The sequence below is a fragment of the Hypanus sabinus genome, chromosome 5, assembly GCF_030144855.1.
Source record: "Hypanus sabinus isolate sHypSab1 chromosome 5, sHypSab1.hap1, whole genome shotgun sequence".
NCBI lineage: Eukaryota > Metazoa > Chordata > Chondrichthyes > Myliobatiformes > Dasyatidae > Hypanus > Hypanus sabinus.
In genome coordinates, this window is record NC_082710.1 from 75898879 (window position 1) to 75919340 (window position 20462).

The 20462-nt window shown below is 38.7% G+C and overlaps 1 protein-coding gene across 4 annotated transcripts in view; it reads right to left on the reverse strand.

The window, feature by feature from the left end:
* Positions 1-20462, reverse strand: part of uba6 (ubiquitin like modifier activating enzyme 6) — a 336534-nt gene that overhangs the window by 199248 nt on the left and 116824 nt on the right. For all 4 annotated transcript variants that reach the window (XM_059970138.1, XM_059970139.1, XM_059970137.1 and 1 more), the window contains 5 exons: positions 15197-15273; positions 11590-11656; positions 4161-4304; positions 4002-4069; positions 2505-2583 (listed from right to left, as the gene is read on the reverse strand). In XM_059970138.1, the coding sequence (XP_059826121.1) occupies positions 2505-2583; positions 4002-4069; positions 4161-4304; positions 11590-11656; positions 15197-15273 (435 nt within the window). The remainder of the gene's footprint in view (positions 1-2504; positions 2584-4001; positions 4070-4160; positions 4305-11589; positions 11657-15196; positions 15274-20462) is intronic.

Consider the following 20462-nt stretch of genomic DNA (forward strand, 5'->3'; position numbering starts at 1 on the left):
GCACAGAGGTCCAATGAAATTGTATGATAAATCAAGCGCACTTTCACAATTAAATTATTGTAAATCAGTCATTTGTACTCACCCTCATCAACATGGAAAACACTCGAAGAAAAGTATATGATGCAGCTTTTAAGTTAAAGGCGATCAATCTGGCGGTTGAAGAAGGAAATTGAGCTGCTGCACAAAATCTTGGCATAAATGAATCGATGGTGAGACGGTGGAGACGCCAGCGTGAAGAACTGAGTCGATGCAAAAAGACGACAAAGGCTTTCAGAGGTAATCATAGCAGATGGCCCGAACTTGAAAACTTTCTTGAAGACTGGGTTAACACACAGAGAGCAGGCGGCCGTGGTGTTTCCACCATGCAGATCAGACTGAAGGCTAAAGCAATCACCACCAAAATGAAAATCGAAGATTTTAGAGGTGGGCCATCGTGGTGTTTTAGATTTATGAGACGAGAAGGCCTGTCTGTCAGGGTACGCACGGCTCTGTGTCAGCAGCTCCCTTCCGACCACGAGGAAAAACTTGCTAACTTCCGCACATTCACTCAAACAAAGATAGCGGAGAATCCCATCGGGCCAGATTATATCATAAATATGGTGAAGTACCTTTGACGTTTGACCTGCCTCTCACTCGGACTGTTAATAAAAAAGGTGACTCGTCCATCACACTGAAAACAAGTGGCCATGAGAGAACGCATTTTACTTATGTTCTGAGCTGCACAGCATCCGGACTAAAGCTTCTACCGATGGTGATTTTTAAGCGGCTGACAAGGAAAGTTCAGTGAAAGCTGCCATCAAGAGTACAAACTCAATTCCAGCTGTGATTCCTGGGGGCACCACGAAGTATTTGCAGCCACTGGACATCAGCGTGAACCGGGCATTTAAAGTGGCACTGCGCGTTGAGTGGGAGGCTTGGATGACGAGCGGCGAGAAATCCTTTACCAAAACAGGACGCATGCGAAGAGCATCTTTAACTCAAGTCTGCCAGTGGATCCTAAATGCGTGGAGCTGTGTCACAACATCCACCATCACCAACGGGTTTCGAAAGGCTGGACTGCTGCGTGATGAAGAGGACCGTGTGCACTCAAGTGAGAGCGACAACGAAGAGACTGAAGTGAGTAACAAGATCCTGAGGTTGTTCAATTCGGACACTGAAGGACTTTGATGGTTTTAGTGTGCAGGAGGAAGATGAAGAAGGCGATCAATAACTTTTCCTGGTAGGCTGCAGTATATATATATTTTTTTACCAGTCGTTAGGAGATATTGGAATGTTGTTCGTGCACTGTTCAGTAAAAAAGTATACGCAACGTAATTTGTGTGTTACCGATACGTATGTATATTTAAAAGTAGCTGTGTTACAGGCACTGTTCGAAAAAAAGCATTTGCAATATGTATTTGTTTATGTTACCATACGGATTTAATTATAAGTTAAAAAATCCTCACGTGTAATATCTTTCTGTGTAAATATCTCATATTACAACGTGGGACACCTGCGGCTTAAAATCCGGTGCGGCCTGTACAAGTACTAAATTGATTTTCTTTCTAAAATTAGAGCGTGCGGCTTTTAATCAGGTGCGCTCTGTAGTCCGGAATCTACGGTAATTATATATCTGGGAGTCAGAGGAAATAACTGATATGACTTATCATATTCGTAAAACAGCAGCTAAAAAACAACATATAATGGATGTGATTTCTTTGAATGGACCAAATTAAATCTGGGAAGCTGGGATTATTCAATATTATGAATCATAACATTTGCCCTGAAATGCCATATCATAATTTCCATCTCAATTACTTGTATGAGGGTCATGATCAATAGGACTGCTCAAACTCAAGCAGGTGTACATCCTCACAGAGACAATGTACCCAACAATGAAATGTAATTCTATAAATATCATTTGATGTTTTCATAACTCAAGAGTGAATGTTTAGTTATTTTATACTTTTGTTATTTAAGCTGTGCTTTAGAATCAAAGAGGGGAATGTTGAATTAGGATCCGGATTGCTGTTTTCCTTGTATATTTTATGTAGTTTAACTTTCCAATGCTGGCTTGTATTTTTTATACAATCACACATATACAAGTAATTGCTCAACAAATTTTCCAGCAAATGCAGTAAAACTGCTTCTGAATTATTTTAGAAGATTCTTAGTTTTCAGTAGCAGGTGTCACACCAATTGAATCTGGCTATTTTATAGGTTAATTGTTATTGCTGGAATTTTTGTTTGTATATGCTTTTTCTTTTGTTTTTTTTTTCGCTCCCTCAGCTCTTCTTGGTTTTCCTCTCTTGTGACACTTACCAAATGATCAAAAGCAATAGGTTTTATGCTTTATTCTTGACTTCTGAAGAACCTTTGGAGCACAAAGTTCTCAGGATCCAACAACTACCGCAAGGATTTTGCTCCCATCGTATCAGCTGACATTAGCCTTTATAATCTAATACATTGTTAGTCCCAATGATAGTGTGAAATGCTTCCCTTAGGTGCTTTTTAAACATACTTACCATAAAAACATTGAGGTTGCTGAGCTTTTGGCAGATTGATTGTCCAACACATGCACGCAGAGCATCATATCGATCCCCTCTATAAAGGACAAGTTAATTATAAATACCAACAGACAACCAAGAATTATGGACAAATGTGCTAATATGAATGGAGAGCATAGCTTATAAATGAACAAATCATAAGTATTACTACACTGAAACTTGGGTTGTCTTATGAGGAAAGTTTGGACAAGTTAGACTTCAGTGGAGTTCCATAGAGTGACAGCTGATTATTTTTTGGAAACATACATGAGTCCGAGAAGTCTTGATTAGGTGGATTTGGAAAGAAAGTTACATCTTGGACATCTAAAGCTACAGCTTACAATATAAAATGTCACCCATTTAACAAGTGAAATACTTTGGAATATTTTTATATAATAGGTAGTAAGGAGCCATAGACTCATTGAATGTGGAGAAGAATCGTAGAGCTTAGTGGCCATCTGTTGTTTCTAATTCTAATGTATTCAAGTAAAACTAATCCATCAGCTTAAACATCCAACCATTCCCACCATTACTGTGAAGAAAAAGCCATAATGATTTGAACAACTAGCACTGCTTGAGTTCTTTAAAACAACAATGAAGCAACACTGGAATTATTGGTAGGAATTATTGTTATTTCAACAACAGGAACAGCAACATGGAATGCCTTCAATATAATACAACGAACTAATATTTCTCAAAGACGATATGGAAAAGTAACAAACATTGATCTTACTAGTAATGCTGACATCCTACACAATAAATACAATAAAAACTGTAACCAGTAATAACACACTTGCCTTCATTGGTCAGGTGTTGAGTATAAAAGCAGGGAAGCCATGTTGTAGCTTATAAAATGTTGGCCAGGCCAAATTTGGAATACTGTCTTAAATTCTGCTCACCTCTTTTTAGGAAGGATGCTTTGGGAAGGGTGCAGAAAAAAATTGACCAGGATGTTGTCAGTATTAAAATGTATCAGCTACAAGGAAAGGATGGACAAGCTTGGAAGGTCAAAAGCTGAAGGGCAACTGGATAGAAATATATAAATTTACAAAGGCTTAGATAGGGCAGGCAGTTAGTCATTATTTTTATTCCCCAAGGTAGAAATGTCAAAAACTAGAGGGCATAGCTTTAAGGTAAAAAGGAGAAAGTTTAAAGGAGGCAAGCTTTTTCTTGGGTAGTGGTAGAAGCATTTGATCAGAGCAAAGAGACATATGATCTTATGTGGACAGTTGGGATTAGTTACGTTGCCTTAGTCACCATAAACATCATGAGCAGAAGAGCCTGTTCCTGTGCTGCACTGCTGTATCAATGTTTAGTAAAATAGTATCATATGCAACTATCACTTCCAGCTATCAGTCAGCCCTATGAAATGGGTTGGAATAATTCAACACTTCCAAGTAGGTGTTGAATATCCAACATTTAAATCGTGTTCTCCTATCCATCAAATTCATACTTAAACTGATACTCTACACTTACCGTGGTTGGAACTGATCACCGTTTGTACCTTCTAGAGTCTGAAATAACTCTGTTGCATCAAAATACAGCTATAAAGCAAAACAAACACAAGATTCTCTGAATCAATAAAATTCTTTTTTTTAAAACAGTCAACAGGCTTAAACGTATAAAAAAACTAACCCACTGCTGAAGTGGAGAAAATTTTCCCGTGAGTGCCTTCAAAGCTTCCTGGGTAATGATTCCACCAAAAGCAGCAACAATAGGGGGCAAACATCCTCTTGCTGTCCGTGAAAGCCACTTAACAATATCATGATTAACTGCAGTCTGCAATATACAAAAATATACTTAAAAAATTGCAGCATATTTACATGAATTGTAAATACTGTTTCCCTATATAGTGTTGCTGCCCAAACTGTTGAAAATTTATGTCTTTTCCTTTAAATTCCTAGGTCTTTCAGATTAGCTGTAAGTACAATTATAAAGAAAGCACAGCAACACCTCTACTTCCTTAGGAGTTTGCAGAAATTTGGCATGACACCTAAAACTTTGACAAAGTTCTATGGAAATGTAGTGGAGAGCACCACAGCCAGGTATGGAAACATCAATGCTCTTGAACAGAAAATCCTACAAAAAATAGTGGTTCAGGCCAGTCCGTCACAGATAAAGCCCTCCCAGCCACTAAGCACATCTAAATGAAACACTGTCATTGGAAAGCAGTATCTACTATCAAAGATCCTCACCACCCAGGACATGCTCTCACCTCACTGCTGCCACTAGAGCCTCAGGACCTACACCACCAGGTTCAGGAACAGTTATTACCCATCAACTATCAGGCTCTTCCATGATAGGGGATAACTTCACTCATCTCCACGTGCACATAATTGAAATGTTCCCACAGCCAACGGATTCACTTTAAAGAACTCTTCATTTCATGGTCTCAATATTTATAGTATTTATTTATATTTCCTTTGACAGAGTTTGCTATTTTCTGCACTCTGCTTGAACATCCTAGTTGGGCGGTCTTTCATTGTTCTGTTATAGTTACTATTCTAGAGATTTGTTGAACATGGCCACAAAAAAAATTCAGAATTGGATATGGTGACAAATATGCACTTTGATAATAACATTAACTTTGAACTTTTTTATTTCAAAAATCAATGAAATCTAGCTAAGCATTTAAAAGATGAGTTTCAAGATCACTTTATCAAAGGAATTAAACGATTTCAGTATCTCCAGCGCTACACCACTTGTAGAACGAAAAAACAGGCTTCATGATTCTGCTACCAACAGATAAATTAAAGATTATTTTTGTCAAATGCACTCTGGATTATTTCCACATTATCAAAAACAGTAACTATTGAATATTCAAATTATAAGGTGACTGCTAATAAAATAAAATGCAATTAAATATCTCATAATTCCCTACAAGATGTACAAGTTCAGGCTCCAAGCAGCCTGTCCTGACTTTTTTTTATATTATTTATTTTTTTTATTGAAGTTCATCATCAAACAAACATTTCCATAAGATGTATTTCAAACATTGTACATATATATCATATAATCATATATATCACAAATCTCCACATAGTATTTATCTGAGGTATACACTTATAGACAAGAGTGGAAAGAAAAAACAAGCAAAAGGAAAGAACTATGTACAAGTAGGGAGTGATTTTGTTTTTACAACATATTCATTGATTTGTGAGAATAAAATCAGGCCGATGAGGCATTATGTAGTTAAAGCATTTTTCCCAGTTTGAATCAAATTGTTCCAGCTTATGATTAACAGCTGCTGTTATCTTCTCCATTTTGTAAATCTCCATTGTAATTTCCATCCATGCATTTAAAGTTGGGCTCTCCTGTGATAACCATTTCCTAGTAAGAGTCGTTTTACCAGCCACCAACAGTGTATTCATTAAATATTTATCTCTTTTCAACCATTCTTGAGGTATATACCCAAAATATATGGTCTTACTCTCTAAGGGTATTTCACATTTAAAGATGTCTTGTAGGGCATTGTAAATCCCCCTTCAATAGTTTTTTTATAATAGGGCAGTCCCAAAAAATGTGTTAATGAGTTGCATTTTGATTTCCACAATTTCTCCAGCAAACAGGGAGGTTACTATCATAATGGGATTTCTGTGGGGGTGTAATAAAATATCTTATCAAGTTTTTCCATCTGAACTCCCTCTATTTCTGTGAACTGGTACACTTCTATTGATACCTCCATACTATTGTCCATTCTTCCTCAGATATAACTATCCCTCCTTCCTTCTCCCATTTTGTTTTAATGTATGAAGTCGAATGTGTTTTAAGATTTAACAAACCCTTATACATGCTTGAAATGATTCTACTACCATTATCTGAATTAGATGCTTTTCTAAATAGCTCTATCAAGCATGTACTTGTCTTGCTTACATTTTTAAGCATCCTGTTAACATATTCTTGCACCTGTAAATACCGATAAAAATCTTGTTTTCCTAATAAGTGTTCCCCTTTAAGCATTTCAAAACTGAACAGTGTTCCTTCTTTTATTATGTTGCAAAGAACTGTTATTCCTTTAGCTGTTTAGTCCTTAAATCTAGCATCCAGTTTATTCGGTGTAAAGTCAGAGTCATATGCACACCATTTAAGAATTGCAATATCTCCCTCTAGATTATATTCTTTTATAGTAGTTTTCCATATTTTAAGAGTCAATTTCACCCATGGGTTGTCAATAGTATTTATGTACCTTTGCAGGTTGTTATCATCCAAAATTGCTTGTTTGGGGATGGGAAGTACCCGCTCCTCAATGTTTTTCCATTGAGCATCATATGATGGGTTGCACCAACATATCACAGCTCTCAACTGTGCTGCAAAATAATAATCTCTAAGAGAAGGTAGGCCCCATCCCCCCTTTCCCTTTGCTAATTGCAAAATTTTGAGACAAACTCTAGGCCTTTTACTTTGTCAAATATACCTTAATTTATCTTGTTCCATTCATTGAATTGATTTTGATTAATCTCTATTGGTAGGGTCTGAAAGAGATACAAGTCTGGGCAGTATATTCACTTTAATAGACTTAATCCTTGAACTGAGAGGAATCAGGTTCCATTTTGCCATATCTTCCTTAATTTTTTTATATAAAGGCTAATAATTACATTCTGATCATTTTGCCAAATCTTTTGGCATAATGATGCCCAAATATTTGAAACACTCTTTTTGCCATGCCCAGGGAATATCTACTTTCAATTTCTCTTGGTGGGCTATAGTAATATGAAAGTAATTGGGTTTTATCTATGTTGATCTTGTATCCTGATAATTGACCATATTGTTCAAAGGATTGCACCAATTTAGGTAAAGAGTATGTTGGTTGCCCTAGATTGATCAAAATATCATCCGCGTAACAAGCCAATTTATACTCTGTCCCTTTAATAGTAATTCCCGATATCTTCATTTTGTCTGATGTATTGAGCTAATGGTTCCAGATATAATGCGAAGAATAGCGGTGACCATGCACAACCCTGTCTCATGCCCCTTTCTAGGGTAAGACTATTTGATAAATATCCATTGATTTTAATCCTAGCAGTAAGGTTGTCATATAGTGTCTATATAGTTTTAATAATTGTGTCTTGGAAACCAAATCTATGTAAAACTCTGAAAAGAAAATTCCAATTAACCAAATCAAATGCCTTTTCAGCATCCATGCTTATCACTATTGCTTCGCTTTTATTTTTTTGTATATGATCCATAATGTGAAGTGTCCTTCGTATATTGTCTTGTGTTTGGCATTGTCATATAAAACCTGTCTGATCGTTACGTATCAGTATAGGTAGAAACTCCTCTAATCGTTTGGACATGATGGAGGTAAATAATCTATAATCTACATTAAGAATGAATATTGGTTTAAATGACCCACATTCCATTTTATTCTTGCCTTCTTGCGGTATATCTGAGATTATCACTTCCTTCCAACTGGGTGGCATTTGTGCCTTTTTTAGAGCCCAGTTCAGCGTAGGGAGTAAAACAGGAATTAACTCATTTTTAAATTCTTTGTACCACTCTGCCATATACCCATCTGATCCTGGTGACTTGCTTAATTTAAGCCTACTAATTGCAGCTTTTAATTCAACTTCAGTTATATCAGCAGTCATTGTTCTATTTTGTGCTTCTCTTAAAGTGGGTAAATCTAGAGAATTCAGGAAGGTGTCAATTTGGGTTATGCTTCCCCCCTGGAACTTTGTAAAACACTTCAAAAGCTTCTTGAATTTCGCTTAGCTTATTTTTTTTTTATCATTTTTGTTCTTGGATCCCTAATTCTATGAATTGTATTTTCAGCTTTTTTTTCCAGTTTCCACGCCAGTATTTTCATAGACTTAGATCCACTTTCGTAATGTCTCTGTTTCAGAAACATTAAATTTTTCTTGATTTCTTGCATAGCCAAACTATTAATTTCATTCCTATTTTTATTAATTTCCTCTAATGTAAGCTGTGCCAAATTCAATTTGTGTTTTTTCTCTAGTTCCTTCCGCATATTTTGTAATTCCTCTAATGTTTTATTCCTTATTTTTTCTTATATGAAGATATTGCTATAATTTTCCCTCTTAAGACAGCCTTCAGAGTATCCCATAAAATGAGTGAAACCTCTCCATTATCATTGAATTCTAAGTAGAGACCAATTTCTTTTTAAATTTGTTCCTTAAAGTATGGATCATTGAGTAGGCTTGAATTTAGTTTCCAAATTGTATCCTTTTGTTGTAAGTCAAAATCAACAGATAAATATATAGGTGCATGGTCACTCACATCTATTGTCCCAATTCCACAGGTGTTTATTTTGTCTTTATCTTTTCCAAATGTTATAAAATAGTCTATTCTTGTATATACAGAATGGGGAGCAGAATAATGAGTGTAATCCCTTCTGTCGGGGAGCACGTAAGTCACCCGACCAGATGAACTGCACCCTAGGGTTCTGAAAGAGGTGGTGGTAAAGACTGTGGAGGCATTAGTAATGATCTATCAGCAATCAGTGGAATCTGGCATGGTGCCAGAGGACTGGAAAACTGCAAATGTCACTCCATTCTTTAAGAAAGGAGGAAGGCAGCAGAAAGGAAATTATAGACCAGTTAGCCTGAACTCAATGGTTGGGAAGATGCAGGAGTCAATTGTTAAGGATAAGGTTATGGAGTACTTGGTGAAACAGGACAAGAAAAGACAAATTCAGCATAGCTTCCTTAAGGGAAAATAGTGCCCGACAAACCTGAGCTTCACAAGGATGATCCTGGGAATGTTTGATACCTCTGGGTCTGTGCTCGCTGGAATTTAGATGGATTGGGGGGGGGGGGGGATCTCATTGAAAACTTTTGAATGTTGAAAGGCCTAGACAGAGGAGATGTAGAAAGTATGTTTCCCATTGTGGTGGAATCTCGAAGAGGGCCTAGCCTCAGGATAGAGGGCTGTCCATTTAAACAGAGATGCAGAGAAATTTCTTTCGCCAGTGAGTGGTAAATTTGTGGAATTGTTACTACAGGCAGCTACAGAAGCCAGGTCGTTGTGTGTACTTAAGGCAGAGCTTGATCAGTTCTTGATTGGACATAACATCAAAGGTTATGGGGAGTAGGCTGGAGAGTGGGGCTGAGGAGGGGAAGAAAGAATCAGCCACGATTGAATGGCAGAGCAGACTCAATGGGCCAAATGGCCTAATTCTGCTGCTATGTCTTATGATCATATAAAATAGGTGTACGCCCTGGTTCACAATTTTACTGTTATGCTGTAGGTATTTCATTTAGCAGTTGTTCTGCTTTCAACCTGTTTGCTCTATTGTCGAGGATAAGCGATGATGAGGAATGTGAGCCATCCAATTAGGATGGTGGAACTGGGGTTATTTTTCGGTGAGGGACACCAAGGTTGGCCTTGGGGCTTTTGTAGGCGAGAAATGAAGAGAGAAGATACTGGAGAGAACCGGTCACAGAATACGACCTGGTGGGGAGATTGTGATTCAATGGAGCCAGGTGCTGAGATTGACTGAGGATTGGTAAATTGAGCTCCAAAATGGAGTCACTTTATTAAGAGAGAGCGAGCCTGCAGCATGTCGAATTACTGGGTGAACAATGTAGTCTTTGGGGTAACTGCAAGTCTGTGTCTTTGTTATTGCTTTGCACACGATTGAGTGCTGGTAGCGGGTGCTCTTTATTTTTGCCAGTGGGGGGAGGGGGATTGTTGCTTGCTGCCGCTTATGCGCGGGAGGGAAGGAAGCTGAGGGGGACTTTGGGGTTCTAACATTTAACTGTCGTTCATTCTTGGGGCACTCCTTTGTTTTCATGGATGGTTGTGAAGAAAAAGCATTTCAGGATGTATATTGTATACATTTCTCTGACATTAAATTGTACCTTTGAACATTTGAACTGGTGTACATTTGAATGTTTAATTACAATGGGCCCTTGTTGTTTTTGCTTTCTTTTCCTTACTAACCCTTTAGTTAAGATTCATAGATAATTCCTTTAATCGTACACAGTGTGCTGTCTGTTGTTTCTTGGAACTGAGTTGGAACAGGGTTGCAAATAAAACAGCAAGCACACAAACTGGGGTTTGGAATGGGACAGCAATCTAAATCTCACAGGCTTGGTGGGGCCAGAGTGTGTATTCTCTAGACATGCAGCCAAGGAAACCAGTGAGCCTTCACAGGCACCAAGGTAGAAGCAATGGAAAAAGACCCCAACATCATTTCAGACATGTCATTAAGAAGTCATTGCAGGGTGAGACTTCTGCTGAGTACAGACCACTTAGAATCAGAAAAGGGGGGGGGGGGGGTCAGAGGGAGACAGGTGCTGGATCAGCATAGGGAGGTTGTGGGTGGGGTAACGTGGTGGGTGCTTGAAGAAAGTAGGTGTTTTCAGGAGTGGGTGCAGGCCAGTGTGGCATCATTGATAGCATTGGAAGACCAAAGAACAATGGGATCCGATGGCAGAGTTGGGAGCTCTGGCCTGGTGACAGTCAGAGAATTGACATGAACCTGAGGCAGGATTACTGGCAATCACCCCTCTTATCTGAACTGCCAAGTTGACTCCAGCATCTGCAGTCCTTTCTGTTTTTACCAGATCATTGCCTGGATTAGAGAGTATTAATACAAGAAGAAGGTGGGTTAACTTGGACTGTTTTCCCTAGTCTGTTAGAGGCTGATGGGCAACCTCAAATGAAGCATATAACTGCTATACTAAATTACATATTCAGTACAGTCAGATAATTAGACTGAAGGACCTTTTCTGGTGCTTTACTGTTCAATGGTCCAAGTATGACAAAACTGCATACTAATTGCAATGAAACAGAGATGTGACAATTGATTTGCATTGACTCGGTATAAAGTGTTGTCTAAAAGATTTAATTTGCATTAATTTTTGTGACTTGTATTCCTTCCTGTTGTGAACCAATATAAAATCACATAAATTTTCTATTGTAAGAATAGCACTATTTCATAATTAACTGAGAATTCAGAAAATAACAAGTGCATTTGACTGGGTACTCAATGGAAGGTACAGATAATGTTGGCGTTAAAGCAAATAGTTTAGACAACAACAATCATATATTTTGGCACTGATTATGCAAAAAGGTGCTTTTGCTAAAAATAATCACTCACCTTATTCTTCAGTGATTCACTTACAGTTAAAGCCAATTTCACGAGTTCCTCCGCATCCTGAAGACATCTTGATACAAATAAAAAACAACTATTATTGATAAGTCTGCTACAATCAGCATTAGGACAAGAGTAAGCTACAATGCAAAACTCAAACGAAGAATGCATTTTCCTTTTCCACAAACTCCTTAAAGCTTCCTTTGGTAGATTTTGCACTTTATCACTCCTAACCTTTTCAGATTTTAATCCTCAATTCACTCTGCCTCTTGCTCTCTGATTTAATTCTCCTTGTACCTCTTCTTCAAAATAAACACACCTAAGCAAACATTTTAGCTTGCCTCTACTTGCATTACATTGATTACATGCAAGGCCATTGCAGAACACAATCTGTTCTTCACCATCTATATTCCCCTAATCTTCAATCATTCATTCTTATATAATAATCAATTTACTACTGTTTTAATCACTGAAATTTCTATACAGTCAGCCCTCCTTATCCGCCAGGGATTGGTTCCGGGACCTCCTGCGGATGCTCAAGTCCCTTATATAAAATGGCGTAACATTTGCATATAACCTACGCACATTCTCCCATATACTTTAAATCATCTCTAGATTACTTATAATACCTAACACAATGTACAAACCCCATTTCCAGAAAAGTTGGGATATTTTCCAAAATGCAAAAAAAACAAAAATCTGTGATATGTTAATTCACGTGAACCTTTATTTAACTGACAAAAGTACAAAGAAAAGATTTTCAATAGTTTTACTGACCAACTTAATTGTATTTTGTAGATATACACAAATTTAGAATTTGATGGCTGCAACACACTCAACAAAAATTGGGACAGAGTTAAAGTAAGATTGAAAAATGCACAGAATAATCAGGTAACACTAGTTTGGAAGACTCCACATTAAGCAGGCTAATTGGTAGCAGGTGAGGTATCATAACTGGGTATAAAAGTAGCGTCCATCAAAGGCTCAGTCTTTGCAAGCAAGGATGGGTCGTGGCTTACACCTTTGTGCCAAAATTCATGAGAAAATTGTTAGTCAGTTCAAAAGGAACATTTCCCAATGCAAGATTGCAGAGAATTTAGGTCTTTCAACATCTACAGTACATAATATTGTGAAAAGATTCAGAAAATTCAGAGACATCTCAGTGCGTAAAGGGCAAGGTTGGAAACCACTATTGAATGCGCGTGATCTTCGAACCCTCGGGTAGCACTGCCTAAGAAACTGTCATGCTACTGTGACAATTATAGTCACCTGGGCTCAGGAGTACTTTGGAAAACCATTGTCACTTAACACAGTCCGTCGCTGCATCCAGAAATGCAACTTGAAACTGTTCTACGCAAGGAAGAAGCCATACATCAACTCTATGCAGAAACACCAGCGAGTTCTCTGGGCCTGAGCTTATCTCAGATGGACCGAAAGACAGTGGAACCATCTGAGGTGGTCAGATGAGTCCACACTTCAGCTAGTTTTCAGAAAAAATGGGCGTCGCGTTCTCCATGCCAAAGATGAAAACGACCATCCTGATTGTTATCAGCGAAAGGTGCAAAAGCCAGCATCTGTGATGGCATGGGTGAGCATCAGTGCCCACAGCATGAGTGAGTTGCATGTATGTGAAGGTACCATTGACTCTGTGGTGTATATTAGGATTTTAGAGAGACATATGTTGCCATCAAGGTGACGTCTCCTCCCAGGACATCCATGCTTATTTCAGCAGGACAATGCCAGACCACATTCTGCACAGGCTACAACAGTGTGGCTTTGTAGACACAGAGTGCGTGTGCTTGACTGGCCTGCTGCCAGTCCAGATCTATCTCCTATTGAAAATGTATGGCACGTCATGAAGAGGAGAATCAGACAATGGAGACCACGGACTGTTGTGCAGCTTAAGTCTAAAATCAAGCGAGAATGGACAAAATTTCCAATTGCAAATCTACTAAAATTAGTATCCTCAGTTCCAAAACAATTAAAAAGTGTTATTAAAAGGAAAGGTGATGTAACACAATGGTAAACATGCCTCTGTCCCAACTTTTGTTGAGTGTGTTGCAGCCATCAAATTCTAAATTTGTGTATATTTACAAAATACAATTAAGTTGGTCAGTAACACTATTGAAAATCTTTTCTTTGTACTTTTGTCAGTTAAATAAAGGTTCATGTGAATTAACATATCACAGATTTTTGTTTTTATTGCATTTTGGAAAATATCCCAACTTTTCTGGAAATGGGGTTTGTAAATGCTATGTAACTAGTTATACTGTAATGTTTACAGAATATTGACAAGAAAAGAACTACATATTCCTCTCGCTCACAACACAAGCAGCGAACAAACTACCCTTACTAGCCTTAAACTCTTTTTTCTTGCTCTCATCAACCCCGTCACAGTAGCGCTCATAGAGACTAAGAGCTTTTTCACGTATAATTTGGCCATCCACAGCCATATGCTTCTGTGACATGTCCTCCAGCCACACACTTAATGCTTTCTCAGTCTTTGCAAGCACTTTATCACGAACCAGAGAGACCATTTTTGCCATTGTAGGGGCAGCAATAACACTTCCACAAATTTCAGCTTCTTTCTGCTTTATTGTGCGAATGTTCCATTACGGCCCACTTCGGAATGCAACATGTCACTTTTCAAAGGATCTAATATTCCTACTTTCTCGGCGAGAGATAGCACTTAGCCTTTGAGGAATTACTTTGTCCACTTAATTGCTCTTTAGGAGCCATTTTTTAACAAGAACGAAGTACTGAATGAATGAGACGCGAGACAAACAATGCTCAAACAACAAGTGCTGGAAGAGCACTTCCGGGTTTTCTCAATTCGTGGTTGTTTGAATTTGCGCATGCGGAACTCGCGGATAAGGAGGCCCGACTGTATTCGCAAAAATATTTCTGTATCTATCAATCTATTCAGCTATCCCAACTCCTTCGGCTTTGTTAACCTTACCCCCAATATTACTTTCTTCTTTTCTATTCAGTTAAGACACATATTCATTATCAAGTCCAGCAAGTCCCATACAGCTCCCACAGTATTCTCATCAGTTCCATTTCCTAATTCAATTCCTCATATTCTCTCTTCCCCACCTCCTGAATCTTTTGCTACCAACAGTAAAGCAATGTAGAGCTGCTTATTAATTTGCCAGCACTTTTTGTAGGTGGAAGAAATTCACACAGCCACAGACAGAACATGCAAACTGTGCACAGAGTGCATTCAAGATGTAGATCAAGCTAGGCTCAGTGTAACTACATAACAGTAGTACTCTCTGTTGTGTCACTGTGCTTCCTTGCAGTGCAGATTCTTGTCCCTGTGATTGAAGCCCCTGTAATACAGCCTATAGTCTTTCCTACAAATGTTTGAAAATAAATTCCAAGTATTTAACTATCAACAGTATATTCAACATTGTATTATAAATTAGCAAGCCTCTAGCAACCTCGTGTCACTTCCAAGTGAAGTGGTGATTTTACACAAAAATTCAGCTTTACTGATACACTCAAGCCTGTTATTACTGAAAAGCCCTTTCATGAATGCAATGCACTCATTTCTGGTCACATTATTAATATTTCTACCTTTATCCTTGCAAAGTGATGCACAAATAGTTACCCTATGTTTGGCAGATGTTTGTGTTGCTCCTGAAATCTATCCAAAGCCAGCATTGCTGCATGAATCTGCAGGGGTGCCTGTTAAAAAAAAAGGAGGTATGATTAAAGTCAAAGTAATAGTTGAGTTTATTGTCACATGCACAAGTACATTTATGCACAGGTGCAATGAAAAGCTGAAAATCTATTCTGTATCATATGTGAGAAAATTTGGGGTGAAATTGGTCCATGTCATACACAATTCAAACTCAGATCATCATCTAATTTTCTACAGTTTGAATATAACCCCTCAATGGTACAACTGTTGGGGAGGGGTTGGGGAAATAAGACCAAATACTCTAACACTGAAGTGGCAAATACTGTATTGTTAAATTAAACCTAACTAATTTCTTGCTAGGATGGAGATAAGGGTGCTTATTGTAGGACTGCTCTGATGCAGAAGCTAAATGGGAGGAGACAGCAATTGTGAACAGCTCCCTTTATTAGCACTGTGACAGCACCACAGCTGCCCAAGTCTTGGGAAAACATGGAATTCCATGAGACATGCTGCTTTTTTTTAACCTTAAATAGAGGTTTATAAAAATCATGTGTGGCATAGATAAGTTGAACACACAGATTTCCCCAGGGTTGGAGAATGATGCACTGCAGGGCACAGGTTTTAGGTAAGAGGGTAAACATTTAAGAGACCTGAGGTGTAATTTTTTCACATGTGGTGAAACATTTAGAGCATGAGCTGCTGGAGAAAGGACAATAATGTCACTTAGAAAACTTTTCGATAACTTTATACATATGAAAGATTTAAAGGGCTGGAGCTCAAATGTGGGCAAATAAGGCCAGCCTTTGTAGACACATTGACATTGGGCCAAATGGCCTACTTCTGTGCTCTATTACTTGACTCTACATCAATAATTCAGAGTAGTATTGAATAAGTAGTGCAAACTAAAGAAGACATTTCCCTTCTTATGCTGTCAAGGGAAATGTCATGGCAGTGCTCAGGCAAGACAGACTGGAGAACTCACCCGGTGAGACGTTATGGGTGGAACTGAGTTAAAAGAAAGGTATGACCATGCTATTAAGGCTACATTACAGACCGCCCAAAAGTTGGAGGAGCTTAGAGGGACACGTTTGATGAGAGATCGCAGACTGTTTAATGAAACATAATGTTGTTATGGTAGGTGATTTTAACTTGCATATATTGACTGGGACTCCCATACTGTAAAAGCTCTAGATGGGACAGAGTTTGTCAGAAGCGTTCAGGAAAGTTTATGTCCTTAATCAGTACATAGAAGTCCCATCAAGAGAGTGCACAATACTTGATCTCCTAATCGGAAATCAGACAGGGAAGGTGAGCGAAGTGTGTGTAGAACAGTTTGATTACAATGCTACCTGGCTGCCTGACCAGCTGAGTTCCTCCAGCATTTTGTGTGTGCTGCTTGATTACAATGTTTCAAATTCTAATTTGGACAAAAAAACTGATTTGATGGCATTCAAAAGGATCTTGCAACTGTGGATTGGAACAGGCTGTACTCTGGCAAAGCTGTAGTTGGTAAGTGGGAGGCTTTCAAAAGTGAAATTTTGAGAGTATAAAACTTGTATGTGCCTTTCAGAATAGAAGGGTTTAGGAACTTCGGCTTTCAAGAGATATTGAGGCCCTGGTTAATGAATAAAAATGAGATGCGTAGCAGGTATAGGCAGGTAGGAACAAATGAAGTGCTTATGGAATATGTGAAATGCAAGAGAGCATTTAAGAGAGAAATTGAATAGCTAAAAGGCATGAGGTTGCCTTAAAAGACAAGGTGAAGGAGAATCATAAGGAATTCTACAGACATGTTCGGAGCAAAGGGATTGCAAGAGATAAAATTGGTCCTCTAGGTGATCAGAATAATAATCCATGCGTTGATCCAAAAAAGGTGGGGGAGATGTCAAATGGATTTTTTGCATCTGTATTTACTCAGGAGACAGGTACAGAGACTATAGAAGTAAGGCAAAACAGCATCAACTCATGGACGCAATACAGATCACAAGCGGTGTTTGCTGTCTTGAGGAAAATTAGGGGGGGGGGGATAAATAGCCAGAACTTAACAAGGTGTTCTTTCAGACCCTGCAGGAAACAAGTGCAGGAAGCAAGTGCAGAAATTGCCAGGGCCTTAGCTGAGATATTTAAGTTATCCTTAGTGACAGGAGATTGGAGGATAGCTAATGTTGTTCTGCTGTTTAAAAAAGACCAGGAAATTATAGGCATATGAGCCTGACATTAGTAGTGGGTAAGTTATTTGAAGGTATTCTAAGGAACTGGATATATATATATAGACATGGACTGATTAGGGATAGTCAGCATGGCTTTGTGCATGTTAGGTTGTGTCTAACCAATCATATAGAATTTTTTGAGGAAGTTACCAGGAAAGTTGATGAAGGCAATGCAGTGTATGTTGTCTGCATGGACGTTAGCAAGGTATTTGACAAGATCCCACATAGGAGATTGGTCAAGATGATGAGATAATAAATTGGATTAGGTATTGGTTTTGTGGGAGAAGCTAGAGAGTGGTAGTAGATGGTTGCCTCTCTGAATGAGGGCCTGTAACTAGTGGAGTACCGCAGAGATCAGTGCTGGGTCTGTTGATGTTCATCAACTATATCAACGATCTAGATGATAATATGGTTAACTGGATCAGCAAAGTTGTAGATGACACCAAGATTAAGGTGTACTGGACTGTGAGGAAGATGATCATGGCTTGCACCGAGATCTGGACCAGCTGGAAAAATGGCTGAAAAATGCCAGACGGGACTTAATGCAAACAAGTATGAGTGCTGCACATGGCAAGACTTACATAAAAACGGTAGGGCAGTGTGGTAGAACAAAGGGATCTGGGAATACAGGTCCTCAATTCATTGAAAGGATTATAAAGAAAGATTTTGGTACATTGGCCTTCAAAGTATTCAGTACAGGAGGTGCGATGTTCTGCTGAAGTTGTATATAACAATGGTGAGGTCTAACCTGGAGTACTGTGTGCAGTTTTGGTCACCTACCTACAGGAAAGATGTAAATAATGTTGAAGAGTACAGAGAAAATTTACCAGAACGTTGCCAGGTCTGGAAGGCCTGAGTTACTGTATATGGAAAGATTGAAGAAGTTAGGACTTTATTCTTTGGAACTTAAAAGATTAAGAAGATTTGATGGAGGTTTAAAACTATGAGTGGCACAGATGGGGTAAATTCAAGCAGGCTTTTTCCACTGATTAAGGGTGAAAGGTGAAAAGTTTAAGGGTCCTGACGAAGGGTCTCGGCCCAAAATGTTGACAGCTCCTTTCAACGGCTGTTGCACGACCTGCTGAGTTCATTCAGCTTGTCTGTACGTGTTGATTTGACCACAGCATCTGCAGTGTACTTGTATTTACTAAAAGTTTAAGAGGGAACTGCACAAAGGCTGTCATGAGAGTGTGGAAGGAGTTGCCAGCACAAGTGGTATGTGCAAGCTTGGTATCAATGTTTAAGAGAAGTTTGGATTGGTACATGGATGCTAGGGGTACGTAGGGCTACAGTCCCAGTGCAAGTTGATGGGAGTAGGTAGCATAAATGGTTTAGCATGGACACAATGGGCCAAAGGGCCTGTTTCTGTGCTGTACTTTTCTATGACCATGACTCTTAGGCTGAGGCTTGTCATATGAAGATCGTTTGATGGCTCTAGGCCTGTATTCACTGGAATTCAGTGAAATATATTGATGTTGAAAGGCCTCAATAGAGTAGATGTGGAGAGGAGGTATCCGATGCTGGGAGAGTCTAGGACCAGAAACAGCTTCAGAATAAAGGGGGCGTCCTTTAAGAATGGAGATGAGGAGGAATTTCTTTAGCCAAAGAGAGGTGAATCTGTGGAATTCATTGCCACAGGCGGCTGTGGAGGCCATTTCTTTACATATATTTAAAGCAGTGGTTGATAGATTCTTGATTAGTCAGGAAATGAAAGGATATAAGGAGAAGGTAGGAGACTGGGGCTGAGAAGGTAAATGAGTAAGCCAAGATAAAATGGTGAAGCAGACCAATGGGCCAAATTGTTTAATTCTGCTCCTATATCTTATAGTCTTAAAGGATTACATAATATATTTAAGGAAGTCTTGGAGAGATTACCCTGGAGTCCTGGCGAATATTTATTTTTCAACCAACATTATTAAACCAGATTAATCGGACAATTATCTCAATGCCTTTTTGTTGAAGCTTGCTATGCAGAAGTTTTGTGTTTTTATTCCTAAATTATAATAGTGACCACATTTCATAGAACTTTACAGCACAGTACAGGCCCATCAGCCCACAATGTTGTGTCGACCTTTTAACCTATTCTAAGATCAATCTAACCATTCCCTCCTACAACTTTTTCTATCATTCATGTGCTTATCCAAGAGTCCCTACTGTATCTGCCTCTCCCACCACTCTTAGCAGTGTTTTCCACACAACCACCACTCTGTGTAGTTCGGTAAAGCATTTTGTTCTGCTCAACAAAATAGAAAGATACAGAATGGAAACCGGTCCCTTGGGCCACTATGTCCATGGTGAATTTATACTGATCTGACATTCTCCTATAGTTCTAATTTCCCACACAATTCATCAACCTCTCCCAGATGCCACCATTCACTTAGACAAAAAGGGCAATCCATAATGGCCATTTAACCCACCAATCTGTACTTTTTTGCAAAATGGGAGAGAATCATAGGAGTGGGTAAAATCCAGGCAGTCACAGGACAAGCCTGCAAATTACACAATGACAGAACCTCAGGTCAGGATTGAACCGAAGGATCTGGTGCTATCTGGTTTAACTATGCTGATCTCTAATGCTCACTATATCATTAGAATTCTAGTTAGGTAGCTTGAAATTCTATTCCAGATAGACAGTGCTGTCCCCTTTAATAATCTCAAAAAAACTGCATGTCAAGGATGTGTGCTTAGCCCACTGCTCAACTTCTCTACATCAGGGGTCACCATCCTTTTTTGCACCGCGGACCAGTTTAATATTGACAATATTTTTGCAGACCAGCTGGGGTGGGGGGGGCGCGGTGTGGGTGTTAATATCAACCAGAATATAGGTGATAAGTCAACTATAAGTCACTAATAAGTGGCTAATACACTCAATTTTGTTTCTAAAAGGCTTTACCTAATGAATTTAATATTAAACACACAGCACACAGTTTCCTCGCATGAACATAGTGATAAGTCAATTATAACTCACTTATAAGTCAATATCATAACATTTTAAGTAACTTTTGGATATTAAATACACAGTG